Here is an 18,382-nt window from a genome sequence, read left to right on the forward strand (position 1 = left end):
ACAGAAGATGATTGTAGTCAGGCTGTTGCGATAGGGAGAATGTTTCTTAGTGAGGAATGTCTTGAAGCAAAGGGAGGGAGCCAAGGTTGTGGAGTCAGGTGAACCAGGGAGTTAGCCGCCAGCCTTACGGAGGGATGGACAGGGGTCTGATAGAGCAACTGGTCTTTGGAGCTAACACGGGAGTAGGGAGATTCCTCACGTGTTACTGCTTTCTGGGAGCCTAGGACTCAAATAAAATTCAGCATTATCACTATATTCTACTAACTGGACCAAAGATGAAGTTCCACTTTATTTTGGTCCAATGCTTACTGAGTCCCTAAGCACAGAGGAAAAGCACATTTCCACACACACACCCCTTGCCCAGTACTCATGGACCATGTGCTTGTAATCTAAGCTTTTTAAGCTACTAGTGATGGTTTAATAAGCAATTCTGAACTTGGTGGTAGTTCACTACCTTTAGCTAGTTTGCTGCATCACATGGACCATGTATTAAAAATAGACCATTAGGGCCAGACTTACATGTGTGTCTCGCCACCAGTTCTTGCGGACACCATTGGGAAGTGCACATTGGCTCACTGGCCAGGACACCCCAGATTTGGAGGGAAACTGGATAACACTGAAACTTCAACTAAATATTTTCTCCAAGCACGAAAGACATCACAGAAGCCTGGGGGCTCCACATAGCGTCCAGTTGACTACCACGTAATGAATTTTTTTGTTATTATTATTTTCAAGTTTTAAAGGCCATTAAAAGCATCTGTTTTGTGTCTGCTTATAAATAGGAAGGCACTAGTAAGAAGTTGATTTTAGTTTTTAATTGCACATAATTACAACGGCAGAATCACTGTCTGGATGTTTGAGATCACACTGAATCAGACAGCTTTAATTTGAATTTTTGATGACATGTTAGCACTTCAGTGAGAACAGAGAGATTATAACCCCAGAAAGTAAGCTTTGTTTTTTCATGGATGTGACTGCTTAATCTTTTCACCAGACTTTATCAGATAAATGCATGTGTTTACGTGTGAATGTATTTGTATATATGCACATAACCAGAGAGATACAGACAGATAAAAATCTGTCATTCCTTGATCATAGTGATCTGACAGTTTTAATTTCCCAGTTAAGGATAACTTTTTTCCTCCATCAGTCAAGTCCGATCTCTTAATATGGTGATGATTTGCCTGTTTAAGATTGCGATTTTTGAACTCCTGCCTGCAAATCTTCTTTCTTAGTTTACTGAACTGACTGCCATCTTCCCAGCATCATTTCAGGGCACGGGGCTGTAAAGCCTTGGCCACGGGAGCAGTTTGATTCCCTTGGATGCAGTGAAGTGCAACAGTGGAGCCGCTTTTCAGTGTTCTGCCCACTCACCCAGGCGGAGCTGGGTCTTCTGAATGTGTTATGCACTTGCTCCTCCTCCGACGTTGCTCCGTTCACAGGGAGTTGCTGTTGTTTGGGTGGTGGCCTCAGCCTAGAATGCCCTCCTCTCCACTGTCCTCGGCTTCTCCTTCCTCCTCCCTGCAGCTTTCCCCACTCCTCCGTTTCACAGAGCTTGCTCCCTTCTCGGAATCCCGCCACCATTTATTGTCTCTAACTTGAAACAGCACCTCATCACATAAAATATATATTCATGGTAGATTCACAGCTTGGCCCATGTGGTACAGGGGTTCCTAACTCATCAGAATCATCTGAGTGGATTTTAAAAGAAGCTGCCCAGATCCCAACCCAAGTCAGAGAATCTCTGGCATTGGACCAGGGAGCAGTTAATGGGGACTCTTTGTTGCTGCTGCTTTTAAAAACTGTCCAAGTGAAACTCACTGGTTTGACACTGTTTTTTCTCCTTACCACTAGATTGAGTTCCTTGAAAGAAGAGCCTGATCTTTTATTCAGTTCCTAGCTTAGTCATATGTGGCTGTCATTCAGGCATGTTCTCTGTTCTGACTAAAAGGAGAGAAAGCACTATCAATTATTCTTTGCACGTGCCACTCATTCTAATTCATTGTAGTAAAACACTGAATTAGACATAAAGACAAACATGACATCATGTGTCCCTGTTCTCTAGGAACTCAGAGTAAAGTTGGGGAAACTCACCCAAGAACATGCCATCCTGGGCTCTGATATTCAGGATGGCCACACTAGAACTACATGGTCTGATCAGAGATTCTTGTTTGACTTTCTGCTATGAGAGGTCATGTGGGAAAATCATTTGGTGCCAAAATAATAGAGTTTCTGGGACATCACATTGTTTGCTTGGACACCGTTCACAGCTTTTAACGACCAGTGCAGCCAGACCAATCAGAACAGGCCCCAGGGCTCTGCTCTCCACCCTGGAAGGACAGGAAGAGCAAGAAAGTGTGAAGCAAGCCTTGTTCAGAGCCCACCTGTGATCTTTGGCATGTGTTCTGACCACTGGAGACTTCACCTTTGACAGTTCATTCTAAGTCAAGAGGTCTTTAGAAAGTCAACACTTAGAGACCACCTGGCCAGCACCATGTTTTTTTCAGGTTAGACTGATGGCAGGGAACCCCAAGGTCTTCTATCTATCACCATATCAGATGTGGGCCACCCTGCCCCCCAGTCCTCGGGAATAATAGATTCGGCTGAAAAATCCAGAGTTATTCAGCCACTTGTGGGAGGGAATATAAAACAACCCTGAAGCCCAGTCTCTGTGATTTGGGAGTTGCTATTGAAAGCAGCAAACTTGTTTTCCTATAAGTACACTCCAATAAGGGCTTTCCTGGTGGCTCAGTGGTAAAGAACCCACCAGCCAATGCAGGAGACACAGGTTTGATCCCTGGGTCGGGGAGATCCCCTGGAGGAGGAATTCGCAACCCACTCCAGTATTCTTGCCTGGGAAATCCCACGGACAGAGAAGCTGGTGGACTATAGTCTGTGGGGTCACAAAGAGTCGGACACGACTTAGCAACCAAACAACATCAATAGCACTCCAATAAATCGATGCAATACTTATCAATAGTGAATGAGTCTAGCCAGGAATTTCAAGGGCTGGAAAATTATTAGAAGCCACCTATTTACAGTTGTAACCAGCTGGATTTGTTTAATGGGTTGTTTGCTTTTTAGTTTGTAGCAGTTTTGAGAGAGACCTTGGGGGACCAGGAGCTGTGTGATTTCAGTGAGGCCTTCTGTAGACAGCTATTTGGGGGGTCAGATCTGCCTGCAGATAACTTGAGGTTCACTTGGCCGTTTAAGAGACTGCAGAAAGGCAGCAGAGACATTCGGGCCTTCTGTCCTCTGTTTAATTTTCAAGATTAGAATTAAACATTAGGCCATGGTCTACTGAGAGACATTTGCCGGAGCATGGACTAGTTTCTTTCCAGTATCCTGGTTTACTGTTTCTCCGCTCTCTTAATATAAATGGTCACTGATTCTGAAGTAGGAAAATAAGTTACCATTCGTTCATTCGTGCAAAGGTTCCCTTGACACAAATAAAAATGGAATTTTCAAATGTAACCCGATTAACTCTTTTAATTGTACACCAATAGCCGGTGTGTGTCGCAGCTCCCTCAGACTGCTTCTGAATGACCAGCATCTTTTGGGGGGGTTCAATTAATAGGAGGACTTTCTCATTGTGGGACTGGTGTGGAGTTGACAAAAATTTGTATACATAGGGTACATTTTTCCACTTAAGAGGGCTGTGCTGAGACATTTTTAATTGGATTTTCATGGTGATTGACAGCATTTGATTATGACAGTAACTTTATTTGGCTGGACTGCTTTAGCCTCTTGTTCAGATTTTTCCATCAAAGCTCCTTTTCATCCTCCGAATCCCCAGCGGAGCAGCAGTCATTGTGGAAGAGCCTTTTAGCACCTTTGTGCAGCGTCCCCGGTGACGATTGGGCCCAGCTGGTAGTAGATAAGAAAATGTTCCTTTCACAAAGAGGCTGTCTCTCCCGCCTCCGCGGTTTCAATAATTTTAAGAGCCCCCAAAACCTGTTGAGGATTAGAAGTAGCTTTAGATGTGAAATGAGTGTTAAGTATTAGTAATCGGGAGATTAGGGCCCCAGGGACAATGAGAAATAAACAACTGCAATTAAGGCAAATCTGCCGATGTAAACAAAATTTAGCAGAAACAGATGCCCTAACCATTTTGGGGGCTTGATTTGAGGGCACTAAGGAATCGATTTTTGTCTTGTTTACACTTTCAAACCCCTGTGATATACTGGAAGGCTGAATATTTCATACAGCCTGATTTTAGTTAATTTTTTTTTCAGCGCCTCACAGTAGGCGCCTCTCTGCTCGCAGTGACCAGGCCTGAGTTTATTCAGCATTCACAGGGAGCAGCTAATTGTCTATGAAGGGCCCCCGTGTTTAAATGGGCTTGACAGGAATTTAAATTTTGTTTCAATCAACCCCTGTGCTCACAGCCTGCTCCAGTTTCTAATTTTTAAATTAAACATGATTTTTTTTTTTTTTTAAGCCACAGGCTTGCCTCTGGAATACTCTCGCTCTCGGGAAGGCAAATCATCAGCCCTGGAATGCTGGCGTTTGCAGGGCTTGAGGCACCAGCTCCAGGACTGGAAAGTTCTTTCTCCTAAACGAGCTTTTCCTTCCCCTGTCAGGGAGGTCAGCAGAGCCCTGGCTGGCAGCTCGGCTTCCTGCCTTTGGAAGTGGCCCGCTTTCCAGCTCACCTGTGCAGGCAGCAGCGCGTGTCATCTGGAAAGTGGGTTAAGTACCAAAGGCAGGCATGAGGCTAGCTTTTCGCGGCCTGGCTGAATTGTAACGCACTGCATGTCTGGTGCAGGTTTGTATTTCAGCAGCCTTTTCTGCTCTTATGAGACAGGGAGAGAATGTCACACCTGTGCGTCTGAGCACACACCCACCCTTCTTTCTTGAGTGTCTACCCTGGGCAGAGCATCCTGCCTGATGCCGAGGAAACAGTTTGTCAATCTTGCGTCCTGCCTTCAACTAGCTTCCAGTCTAGCAAGGAGTATGAGGACATGAACAGCCAAGCGCAGGATAGATAAACTCACCAGAGGCCCTCCTGCACCTCCTCCTGCCCACCTTCACCTGGCCCTCCACCTCACTGCCCTTCTGTACACTCGGCCTATGTCCTAACAGTCTGACAGTCCATTAGTGCATGAGGCATCCTCACATGGTCATATCTTTGCATGTGCTGTTTCTTCCATCGAGAATGCGCTTTCCTTATACCCGTGTGGTAAACTCATATGCAGCCTGCAAAACCCGACTGGCTCAGCCTCTGTGACGCTTTCCCAGGCCTCCTTCAGTAGGGCTGCTGGCTTCCTGTTGTGTGTCACCCTTCTTTCTGGCCAAGTACCTCTATCAGTGTTTTTTTCACACCTTGTGGCAGTAACGTAACTGGCCATAAGCAAGAACACAGGTTCCTAGAGGAAAAGATCAGGTCATCTTTATCTTTGTACCTCAGCATTTAGCCCAATCCCTAGCCCCATGTTGAATGCTCAATAGATAATTATTGAACTGAAATGATATGAATTTAACAGGTACATGAGCTCTGAGAAAGGCAAGATTTCTTCCAGCCAGGGTTGCCTGGGGAGGCTTTATGCATGGGGTCACAGCTGAGCCACGCTTTGCAGGACATTGTGGTATTTTTATGAGTGTATTACTCTGCACATACGTGAGATACAGCTTATATCTAACATCCACACTAGTCAAAATCCATACTATACCTATTTTCTCTGAAATTACTTGAAATTGGAGCAACTCTTGCATGCAACTTGTGGCTGCAGATAAATTCAGAAAGTCTTCTAATCTTTAAAGGAAGAAAAGCTTTACTTTAGAGAGAATAGTAAGCTTAACAGATCACATTTTAAAATACACATGTATTTACAGAGATCTTTTGTATATCTTATCTCATTTGACATTCACACAAACACTATGAAGATTATTCTTATTCCCGTTTTACTGATACACTGAACTAGGGCTCAGAGAGGATAATTGACTTGCCTAGCGTCACACAGCCAGGAAGAATATAGGACTGTTCAGCACTACATCAAAGCTAATATGTATTGGTGCATTGTAGGCAGAGGGTTGTTATTATGGTTGTGACAGTTGCAGCTAAGCCAATCCAAAACAAAACTAAAACAGACACCCCACAAAGAAACGTAGAATGTCAACAGTTTGTTCTCGTTCATCCTTCCAGGATGCTTACTCAGCTCACCTCTTCTGTTCGCCTCCACCTTGGCCTTGTTCTACATCTGGAGGGCTGTGGTTGGAGCAGAGAGCTGGTGTCTGGACACAGTGGCTGGGGCCTGACTGGGGCCTAAACCTCAGTGCAGATAAACCAAGTAGGAAGAGAGGAAGTAATCACCAGCAGTTTGCACCTGTTGTTTCTCTGAAGGGAAGCTGTGAAAATTTGTGAGCTCTTCCTGCTTTTTGGCTTCATCAATCTATGGTAAAAACTGAAGGCAGAGTATGTTCTGCAGTGACCTGGCCACAAAACCTTCTCACGTTTTTAGTTTACTATCACAATTATAGAAATGAGCAGCTTCTAAGCAATATTACTCTTTGAGTTTGGGAGAAATTACTTTTAACTCAGCAAACCTTGCTGAGCAAGTTCTATATGTGAAATAGCTTGCTAGGTGCTATAGTTTAGTGCGACTCAGATACAGACCGTGGACTAATGATAATATCTGAACAGTTTCTTGAACACAAGATGAGGAGTTTGTGCTAGAATATAAATCAAGCACGTATGGGAGTTTTCTATTTAATTCACCTGACAGTTTTTTATAGCAAAATTTTCTCTGTGAAGAAGCTGTGTGCTGATCTACTTCGTGGCATAGCTTCTTATCTTCTTGCAAACTAGTAGCAAGTGGCTCCCAGGCCAGTTACTTGAGTTGCACAGCTGTAGGAATACAGAGACTGGTGAAACACCAGTCTTGCCCTCCAGGAGCCTAACAGTGGGGTGAGGAAGGCACTGCATCCCCTGCAGCCGGCACAGTTGTTTAGTCACTCAGTCTCCTCCAACTCTGCAACCCCATGGGCTGTAGCCCTCCAGGCTCCTCTGTCCGTGGGATTTCCCAGGCAAGAATGTCGGAGTGGTTGCCATTTCCTTCTCCAGGGGATCTTTCTGACCCAGGGATCAAACCCATGCCTCCTGCATTGGCAGATGGGTTCTTTATCACTGAGCCAGCTGGCACATACAAGGCAGAAAGTAGCTGTTCAGTCATCTCTCTTGACTGGATGATCAAAAAGAACTAAATAAAAGACACTCTTCAGAAGGAAAAAAAAATATTCACAGACAATATATCTGGTAAGGGATTAATATCGAAAATACATAAAGAACTCATACAACTCAAAAGCAAGAAAAACAAACCAATTTAAAAATAGGCAAAGGAGGACTTCCCTGGTGGTCCAGTGGTTAAGAACTTGCCTGCCAATGCAGGGGAAATGGGTTCAATCCCTGCTCCAGGAAGATTCCACATGCTGCAGAGCAACTAAGCCGTGTGTCAGCCCCCGCTCACTGCAGCTGGAGACAGCCTGTGCACCACAGTGAAGACCCAGTGCAGCCATAAATAAATAATAAAAACTTAAAATAAAAAAGTTAAATAGCCAAAGCACCTGAATAGATGCTTTTCCAAAGAAGCTATACGAATGGCCAGCAGGCACATCACTAATTATGGAGGGAAATGTAAATCACAACCACAATGAACATATCACCCCATGCCTGTTAGAATGGCCATCATTAAAAAGACAAGAGATAAGTGTTGGCAAGGATGTGGAGAAAAGGGAACCCTGTGTACTGTTGGTAGGGTTGCAAACTGGTAAGGCTGCTCTGGAAAACAATGTGGAGCTTCCTTAAACAACGGAAATAGGGCTATCATGTGATCCAGCATTTCCATTTCTGGGACTGTATCTGAAGGAAACAAAAACACTAAGTCAAAGAAATACCTGTACCTGCGTGTTCATAGCAGCATTACTTAAAATAGCCAACACATGGGAACACCCCAAGTGTCCATCAACAGATGAATAAGTAAAAAAGTTGTGAGATAGATACACATATATACACGGTGGAATATTATCCAGCCATAAAAAAGGAAATTCTGCCATTAGCAACAATATGGATGCATCTTTAGGGCATTACAGTGTTTGAGGTAAGTTAGATAATGACAAAGACAAAATCTCATATGTGAAATCTTAGAAAAAAAATTCATTGGAAAAAGTTTGGCAGTAATTAGAGGCAGAGGAAGGGTGAATTGGATAAAGATGGTCAAAAGGTACAAACTTCTGGTTCTAAGATAAGTAAGTACTGGGGATGTGATGCACAAAATAATGACTATAGTTAGCATGATATATTTGAAAGCTGTTAAGAGAGTAAACCCTAAGTGTTCTTATCACAGGGAAAAAGCATTGGGCTTGCCTGGTGGCCCAGTGGTAAAGAACCCACATGCCAGTGCAGGAGACACGGGTTCGATCCCTGGTCCTAGAAGATCCCACATGCCGAAGAACAGCTAAGCCCATGCGCCTCAACTGTTGAGCCTGTGCTCTGGAGCCCTGGAGCCACAGATGCTGAGCCCATGAGCCACAACTACTGAAGCTTGCATTCCCTAGAGTCTTTTTTCTGATCCTTCTAAGATCATGAGGAAGAATCTTGTCTCCTGGACAGCAGGGGAGGGGCTGACCGTGGGCAAGTAGTTAAAGCCTGAGGTGGCTGCACCACCCCTGCAGAGTCCCGTCCCCAGCCCCCGGCTGCTCAGCAGAAACCAGTGAATCACCCCCATCTCCCAACACTTTGCTTTCCCTCCACTGGCAGATTGTGACTTGTTCACAGGGTTTGTCATTGTTCAGTCGCTCAGTCATGTTCAGCTTTGTGACCCCAAAGACCACAACACATCAGGCTCTCCTGTCTTTCCCTGTCTCCCAGAGTTTGCTCAAACTCATGTCCATTGAGTCGATGATCCCATGACACCACTCGTCTCTATAACCATGGTTGTAGAAGTGGAAAGGTGTGTGGCTGACAACCAGCAGGACCTACTCTGTCCTCTGTGTGTGAATTCTGCAGAGTCCATAGATGGGCTCTCGATCTTGAAAGTGAGTCTGTTGTGAACATAAGATGAGAAGCAGCATGGCAGATTGGAAAGGGCATTGATCTGGGTTATCAGAAGACATGATTTCAGATACAGCCTCTGCCTCTCCTGGGTAATCAGCAGTTACTTAGGTTAACTGAGCCTCAGCCTCTTCATCTATAAATGACAGTAGTAACACCAGTTTTGAAGGGTGGGTATTTTCCCTGTTAAAATAGTTTGTGAAAGTGTGTAAACTGTTAAGTGCTAAATATGTAGGGGCACTGAATCCTTTAGCCTCTTTGGGTCATGATTTGTCTCATCTAATGTGCCTGGGCATGTCTGATCAGTAGCTTCTTGAAAGACAAATATGTTTATTGGAGCTTAATGCCATCTAGAACAAATAAACATAAGTTAGACATTTGTAGTAGTGTATAATGAATTGGTAGTTTCTTAGGGATAGACAGATCTCTGTCAGTTGTTCTGCCCCAGTCATTATAAAGCCTTAACTTTTGTGTCAGTCCTCGAGTGTCAGTATTGTGAGCATCTTGTTGGAGGGATTGTTATGAAACAGTTAAATAACAAGAATGGACTGTCTGTGAGGTGCTGTGATGGGCTGAAAAGAAATGTAAGAAACATCCAGATCTTCAGGGAGCAGACTGGACACACCCAGAGGAGACATACAGAAAATGCAGGGTGGGCTGTGCACTGCTGATGTGTGTGGTGCAAGGGCTCCGGACAGGGTGGCTGAGGGTGGTCAGGGGACGTGTCTCAGCTCCAGCCAGACCTGTAGGATTTGTCTGAAAATAGAAATTAAAAAGGGGTGATTCTGGACTTCCTTGGCAGTCCAGCAGTTAAGACGTTAACTTCCAATGCAGAGGATGCAGGATCCCTAGTCGGGGAGCTAAGATCACATATGCCTTGCAGCCAAAAAATAATCCCAAACAGCAACAATATTATAACAAATTCAATAAAGGCTTTAAAAATGGGTCACATAAAAAAAAAAAAAACTTTTTTTTTTAAAGGAAGGGGTGGCTCAGCAGAGAGCCAGCTCCGAAGGGCTTTGCACGCCAGTGAGGAGTTGCAGCTGCAGGAAGCCACTGTTGGTTCTTAGGCAAGGCAGTGTTGTTGTTGTTGTTCAGTCGCCAAGTCATGTCCAACTCTATATGACCCCATGGACTGCAGCACACCAGGCCTCCCTGTCCCTCACTCCCAGAGTTTGCCCAAGTTCGTGTCCATTGAATCAGTGATGCCATCCAACCATCTCATCCTCTGTTGTCCCTTTCTCCTCCTACCCTCAATCTTTCCCAGCATCAGGGTTTTTCCCAGTGAGTTGGCTCTTCACATCAAGTGGTCAGAGTATTGGAGCTTCAGTATCAGTCCTTCCAATGAGTATTCAGGGTTGGTTTCCTTTAGGATTGACTGGTTTGATCTCCTTGCTATCCACAGCAAGGCAGTGACCCCATCACAACAGGCAAACAGGCTACAGAGGACTGATCTCTGCTTGCTCGTGTGGACCAGACTCTCTTGCTGAAACTGATTTATAAATAGGGATGTTCTAATCCCCTGACTCTTTGTGAAATTCCATGAAGTTCTCCAGCCAGAATAACAGGAAACCCAGTTGAGAGCCTGTGGCTTCTCGGCAGCATGTCATTTGTCTCTCTTTCTGCATCTTCTTTTCAGTGTCCTTTCTGTCACTATCAGGGAAAATCATTAGTATGCTAATCTAGCTAGCCGTCATTTTAACACTGACCTTTGCTAACCTGCCTTTGCAATTTCAGGAACTACGTTTGACTTCTCTAAAAGTAACCTTAAATTGTAGTCTTGTAAGAATTCCAGAGCTGTATCCTTCACTCCTTCTTCTAATGAGGTTATGACCAAATGCTCATTATAATTGCTTTAGACTCCTTTTAATTTTCAAGCTTATTAATCATAAGAAGAGTTATTTAAAATTGCATAAATTAATCTTAGATTAAAAGCCCATCAAAGCCTCGAAACAATTAAGAATAAGTAGGATTTCCCTGGGGCAGCAAGTTTTATTTTAATATTGTAGTCAGGTGGATATCAGAACCTTGAAGTATGGTAGTGATTAATGTATGCAAAATTTAAATGAGATTTTTTTAAATGGCAAATCTAAATCACATATTGACCTAACTGTAGGCTTTAACTGCATTGTCTGTCACATATTTAAACTGTTTACTAATCAACATTTTAATTACAGTGTGTATTGGCAGACCCTAGGACAAATAAAATCTAGCATTTTAAAATGTTGCTGCAAAGTCTGTAATCCAAAAATAACAAGACTCTTTTATTGGGGAGAATGGAGGAATGAGAAAACAGAGCAAGCTTCCTGAAGAGTGTTGAGATTCCGCACAGATAGTCCTAAGGCGTGGGGTTGCCCTGTCCTTCCTGGCTGCCACTCTCACTTGTGATTCTACTGGTCTCAGACAGCTACCTCTTCATTCATGAAGTGCCTGCTGGGTTTCCTTTGAAGTCGTTTCATGTTTAATTGGGGAAATGCTTCCCTTCATGTGTTCAAGCCCTGGTTGCCAAGCATTGTTTACTTGAACAGTGTGGGTAGCCTGGGGTCCCTCGGCCCATCTCCTTTTGTGATGTGGAGACTAGATACTTCCAGAAATTCAATTCTACCTCAAAGTCAGCAGTCTTTTGTCTTGCCTTCCTCCCTGACCACAGCTAGGATAAAGCAAGCTTTCCCAGCTTTCCCTAGGAAGGTGGTCATGGGCTGCATCAGAATCTGGAGAGATTTTTCTCTATTTTACAAATACTGTTTCATTATTGAAAGTAGATGGACAATAAGGTCACCTTGAACAAATTATTTTACCCCTCGAAACTTCGGTTCCCATATTACAGAAAGGGATGTGTGTATGTTAGTTGCTCAGTCATGTCTGTTTCTTTGTGACCCCAAGGACTGTTGCAGCCCACCAGGCTCCTCTGTCCATGGAATTTTCTAGGCAAGAATACTGGAGTAGGTTGCCATTCCCTTCTCCGGGGGATCTTCCCAAACAAGGGAGGAAACCCAGGTCTCCTTCATTGCAGGCAGATTCATAACTATCTGAGCCACCAGGGAAGCCCTTATAGAAAGGGATAATAGTGACCAAATTACTGCTTTTGTGTGTGAAAATCCAGACAAGATAAAGTGCATAAATCACTTAGCGTAGAAGTTAGGAAATAAGTTCCCCCAAAAATGTTTGCTCCTACTCTCATCATTGACTTTCTAAAACTAGTGTTAAAATTATGCTTAAAAATTCAAGGAGTACAGAAGGATACACAATACACCCTCAGCCCCACTCTCCAGAATTAAGCACTATTAATAGTAACTTGTGTGTCCTGCAAGAATTGTTAATTTTATTTTCTGTACCTTACTTTTTTGCTTATATCTTTGAGGTCTGAGATCTTTCCATATCACATGAAAGTCTGTCTCATTCTATTTAATGCTGCATGGTGTTCCATTATATAGATGTTTCATATTTATTTAACCAGGACCCTGCCATAAAACATTTTGGTGATTTCCAGATCTTTGCTATTAAGCTGGTGACATATTTCTATATATATACGTATGCCTTTACAAAATGGATATGAGAATTGCAGTTCCCCCTCACCTCTTTCGGAGCTTCCCAGGTGGCCCAGCAGTAAAGAATCCACCTGCGATGCAGGAGATGTGGGTCCCAGCCCTGAGTCAGGAAGATCCCCTGGAGAAGGGAATGGCTGCCTACTCCAATACTCTTGCCTCGAGAATTCCATGGACAGAGGAGCCTGGCAGGCTACAGTCCATGGGATCCCAAAGAGTTGGACACGACTGAGCACTCACCTCTTTTGCTACTGAATTATTAGACGTTAATCTTCACCTATCTGATCAGTGATGAATGGTATTCAATTGTTTTCATTTGCATTCTTTTTATTAAGCTTGAAGTTTTTTTTCATGTTTATGGGCCATCACTGTTTTTTTCACATGCTCTGCGCATTTTTCTTTTGGACAGGCTGTCTCTTCCTTTACCTCTTTGAGCGTTGGTTTCCCCATGTAGAGAGTGAGGGAGGTAGGTGCACAGTCTCCAAGACCCCTTCTGCCTCTGGAGACTGAGGCTCCGGTCTGAGTGTCCTGCGAGCAGCTGCTGCACTGCTGCCAGAGGCGCCCTTTGCTTGTGACCTTGTCGAGCCTGCACTGGGGTTGCGGGGCATATAGCTGCGGGTGAATTGCAGGAGGCTCATTTCCTTCTTTTGTTCAGTTGTGCGTCTTCCTCTCTTAAAAAAGCAGTCTTGGAAATTGCAAGGCAGAGCTGGGATTGAACTTCCGTTAAAGCTGCCTGTAGACATCAGGAATATTTATTTTCTCTATTTGCTTTAAGCCTGGGAAGACTATGTGGTTTTCTCCACACTGTCCTGATGGAGCCCTGACCAGCAAGCGTGCAATGCCCCTAGCCCTAACGTGCCATTAATGATAGGTTAATGTACAGTATAATGTTTTGGGGACTACGGGTTCATTACACTTCTGAGTGTGAGGTCTTTCCACAGAGCGCCCAAGGTCCCATTGCATTATATCATGCAATAAAAATACCCTTTTCATATCACACACTAATAAACTGTATTTGAAATGCTGTCTGAGGGCACTGCCGTCTTGTCTATAAGCTGTGCACGAGTGCAACAGTTGGTTTCCTTTTTTTCTGTTTTGTGTTTTAGTTACACGCAATTCTGAACTCAGGGAAGTCAGCTCATCCCTGTTTTAAATGAGGGAGCAAGTTGGGTCTTGAGGCCTGAAGCTCAGGAGAGGGGCAGCTCAGTGAGTGGGCAGAGTCCTTCCTACATGGAGAGCCAGACTCCTCATTTTCCTCTGCCTGTCCACCCACACCGTGTGCAGCTGTCAGGAGAGCTGGTGTCGGTCTTCCAGACTTAGCACTGAGTACGTGTTAGGTATTGCAAAAGTGTCCTTAGAAAAAACAAGTCCAGGCCACTGATAGTCACAACTATAGAGCTGTTTCCAGCATAGCCTCTCTGCTGGGCATTTTCTACACACAGCCTTCCTGATGTCCAGGGCAGACCATGGCCTTCCTGTGCAGTTGGTGATGTTCTCCTGGTTGTCCGGAGCATAGAGTTCCCAGAGCGAGGGGGGAAAGCTGCACAATGGAGAGTGGGATTCCCAGGCCCCTGGAAACCACAGGGGAATTACCTGCCCACACAGAGCCCCTCACCCCAGAACTCTTATCACCTGAGAGATCAGAGATGCAGCTGGACTGGGGCAGGTGTCCTCTTTTCAAATGCATATAGTCCCCACGCTCTTATTAGTTATTCATACCATCCTGTGAGTTGGTGTAATCAGATAGTTTTCTTCTCAACAGTAAGCTGGTGGCAGAGGTAGTTTTGAAGCTTGGGACACTTTAGAAAAGGAGACTCTACTACATCAGAAAGGAAAATGACAGTGGAATTCAGGGATGAGGCAAAGGCTGGGGTCAGAGAACCTTAAAAGACCTGTTATGTACTTTGATCCAGGCAGATCATGGCACATGTGCTTTGTATGGAATGCAGGAGGTCAGGGGGCGGGGGGGTGGGGGGTTGTTGCTGCAAGCTGTAGAGTGTGGGGAAGAGTGGTATATGAAGTCCAAGAACCTGGGTGCTAGCCAGTGTTGAGACTTCAGCCTGAAGCGGAGGGCTTACCACCTAGGAGCATCAGTATCTTTGCTGTAAAGTAGGCCCACATCTCTTCTGACAGGTGACTGGGGATCATAGGAAATACTGTAAATGAAAACACATAACTAGTATCTGCCATGGAATAGGTGCTCACAGCCATTGGCTGTTATATTGCTGTTATCATATATCATAATGTAACAAAACATACTAACAAACCTAACAAAAAGCACAGGCTTTGGAGCTGATGTCCCGTTCAGATCCCAACCCTACCTTAGCCAGATCACTTAGCTTCTATGAACCTAGTTTTCAAATCCACAAGTAATGACACTAATGCCATCTTGAGACTTCATGGCATTACTGTGACATTTGAATTAGATGATGAGGTTGAAAGCACTTTGTGGAATGAAAAACTCTACTCAGATGCTGCTGATTATATTTATCCTTATTTTTCTCTCCAAATCAACATGTTCCAACTGAATAAATATCCTTAGAGCAAAGCCACTCAGGGAAGCTATTAAAGATTCACTAATCTTTCTTCTCCCCACCAGGGAGCTTGTCACAGCCAAATTGTAGGCCAGAGTGGTTCTCCTGACCCATGTCTTCATGACATAGGAGCAGGGGACCCAGAACAGTCTATGCTCCCCTGAGTTGGTGCGAGGAACCAGTCCCTGCTTAGAACACAGGTTGAAAGATCAAAGGACCATGTTGAAGGTTGGAGCTGGCCTGGAGAGCCCGGAAGATGACCAAAAGAAAAATCAAGTTGCTAAGGCTGTCCTGTAGAAGGCTGGACCTTTGGCTCTAGGCATAATCCCCTTAATTGTTAGAAGAAGAGTATTTAACTTTCAAGGATAATTAGTTTTTCTTTTAAGGGTGATAGGGTTGGACTCAACCTTTGGTTTAGATGCGGGTGCTTTAGTATACTTACAGAAAACTCTCAGGGGTTAAATCTGTCTTTAGGGCTGCCAGGACTTGAAAAATGTTACCTTGTATCAAGAAAACCAGAAGTGACAAGTTCATTTAAAAAGCCTGGTTTGTCATTGTTTATCTAATTTTCAGAGTTGACACAGAAAATTAGATCAGCTGACACTCACTCTCTGACCGCCTCCCTGGCTCATTTCCCTGGTCCTTTCCTCCCTGACCTCTGGAAGTACAAAATGCTCCAAACCCCAAAAATATAAAACTTCCCACTGAGTTTCCAAGTTGCCCTGCAGTCATTCCAAGATTCTGTCATAGGATGTCATCCCTAATGTTATTATAAAAACAAGATGAGGTTATAAATCTGCTCTGTGAGGTATTTTTCTTCCCCTTCCGCTTTGACCATAAATCTTAGAAGTAATCAAACTCGCTCCAAAGGAAGCCAAGATAAACTTGGGCCCTAAGTGGCCCCATATGTCTTTACTGAGTTCAGAGGTTCTGAAGGCTTGTCTGCCTGGTGACGTCACACGGTGCTACTGAAAGGCAGCCAGAGTGTGAGCTTTTCCCTGTTTAATACTGACCTTCCAAAATGCAAAGGGCAGCAAGTCTCCTAGTCACCACTTTCCATAAATGAGCACCTCCAAATAAAGGAAATTATTCAGATAACTGAAACTTACTCCTTATAAAAGCAAAGGTTTTCAAAAAGATTACAGGCAAGAGGTTTTAAAGGTATTATACACTTCCCTATCCTCTTAAATGGATTATGTGCATCAGGGTTTGGCTTTTTAGAAAATGTTCTTAGACCATCTTCATAAACAGTCATTTGCTGTATTCTGCTGTCCTAGTGTCTCCTGATAGGAGAAGGCAATGGCACCCCACTCCAGCACTCTCGCCTGGAAAACCCCATGGATGGCGGAGCCTGGTGGGCTGCCGTCTGTGGGGTCGCACAGCGTCGGACACGACTGAAGCGACGACGCAGCAGCAGCAGCAGTGTCTCCTGATACTAACACGTGGAGGGCCGTTGTCTTTGCACTGCTGATCCCAAGCTGGTTCCTTGGTTTTTGTTGTGTAGTGTTGCTAATAGATGTCACTTGGTACTCCTGCCCTTGTTCCCTTTCTAACAGCCCTCCGCTCTTCCTCTTCTATTTGTCTGTTTATTTTGTGCTTTAGATTGAGAAACAAGATACTAAGTGTGTTAGCATTAGTAGTCTAAACTACAAGCAAATGGACTGAATAAAGGCTTGAGGGGCTAACTGAAAGTAAAGTGTTCAAGTTTTAATGCAACTTTCAGATTCTTAGTCTTAAGTAAGGGAGTCAAATTTACAGTGCCCTGTAGGTATGTAAAGTGCCTCTAGATTTGAAAACAGGCCATTTCACTAAACAAGAAATACACTGCTCTGTAAGATTGCATGTGAATGCTGAAGTTTGAAACAATATGGCCACTTTGCTCTTGAATCAGTAATTAGCACAAAATTGTTTTGAATTATTATTTGTTGAAGTTTTTTTGTTTTTGTTTTTTTGAAAGTGAAATGAAAGGGAAAGTCGTTCAGTTGTGTCCGACTCTTTTGCAACCCCATGGACCATACAGCCCATGGAATTCTTGAGGCCAGAATACCGGAGCGGGTAGCCTTTCCCTTCTCCAGGGGATCTTCCCAACCCAGGGACCAAACCCATGTCTCCCACGTTGCAGGCAGATTCTTTACCAGCTGAGCCACAAGGGAAGGCCTGGGGACCTAATAAGCCATGAATGTGCCAAAGGGGAGTCCTTAGACTTTAAAAACCAGATTTAGAGTCAGACACACAGAAGCCACCCAATACATTCATATTGGATTTAATTGAAGTCTCCCTGTACACTGGCGCATAACTAGCAGAAGCAAGCTTGCAACTAAATAACTTTGTCCTTCTCAACAGTGAAAACAGACTTCGGTTTCATAAAGCTTTGCAGCAATGAGCTTCTCCAGCTTATTTGTAATCAGATGAAGTGTGCTGCCTTAGTCGTTCATTCTGCGCATGACCAGCGACACCGCCTCAGAAAACACAGACTACCCTGCTCACCACCTCAGAAAACGCATTTCAGCCTTCCGCACATTTAATTTTCTTCAACATTACCTTGCAAACCACAGTAAATCAATAACAGAATAGTTAAGTACCACAGGTTCTTTGTGTTTTGTTTTAGAAAATATTGCTCAAGGCTAAAAGCGAGTTCTATTGATGATTTTTATTTGCTGCCAGGACACAAAATGATCAGAATTTTCAAATGGTTTGTTTCCTTTTCGTGGATTTTCTTTAGGAAAAAAAAAGGAGGGGGCAGTTTCAGAAAATGGTTGCCGATAGCAGAAACTCTGGCATAACTAGTAATTTTTGATCCTGTATTTTATAGGCTAGGCCTGGTAACTTTGCCCTTTGTTAAGCTTTTATTTCAGATTTTCCAAAAGGGCTGCCCCAGGCAGCCCCTTGGTTCCCCTACACTCACCTCAGCAGAATTGAATGAAGCTCAGATAACTGGGGTGTCATAGCTGGAAACCTTAAAAGAAAAAAAAAGAAAAAAAAGAAAAAGATGGCCCTTCAGTTATAGTTATCTACCCCAAAGTTCAACATCTGGTGTCTTTAGCAGTTTTTCCTTAAGGTTTTTTTGTTGATTTGATAACTTCAAAAAATCTCCACCTTAGGTTAACTCTTTGTGTGAATGGTTGTTTTTCCTTACTGAGAAACTAGAAAAGCTGCTACTGAGATGGATTTTGGTAGCACCTTTACTTAATTGGATGCTTCTTGAAATCAGATGAAGCAATAGATAAGAATCATTTAAAAAGTTTAAAGTGTGATAT

At 43.8% G+C, this 18,382-nt stretch overlaps 1 protein-coding gene across 5 annotated transcripts in view; it reads left to right on the plus strand.

Annotated features, from left to right (window-relative positions):
• The window catches only part of MAP2K5 (mitogen-activated protein kinase kinase 5), a 263,311-nt gene that overhangs the window by 230,177 nt on the left and 14,752 nt on the right, over nucleotides 1–18,382 (plus strand). For 4 of the 5 annotated variants that reach the window (XM_070468702.1, XM_070468703.1, XM_070468704.1 and 1 more), the window contains one exon: nucleotides 16,403–17,704. The exons of the other annotated variant lie outside the window; for it this stretch is intronic. In XM_070468702.1, the coding sequence (XP_070324803.1) occupies nucleotides 16,403–16,558 (156 nt within the window). In that variant the 3' untranslated portion in view covers nucleotides 16,559–17,704. Of the gene's footprint in view, nucleotides 1–16,402; nucleotides 17,705–18,382 lie in introns of those variants that run through there. 5 annotated transcript variants of the gene reach the window in all.

Source organism: Odocoileus virginianus, chromosome 6, assembly GCF_023699985.2.
Source record: "Odocoileus virginianus isolate 20LAN1187 ecotype Illinois chromosome 6, Ovbor_1.2, whole genome shotgun sequence".
NCBI classification, from domain to species: Eukaryota; Metazoa; Chordata; class Mammalia; order Artiodactyla; family Cervidae; genus Odocoileus; species Odocoileus virginianus.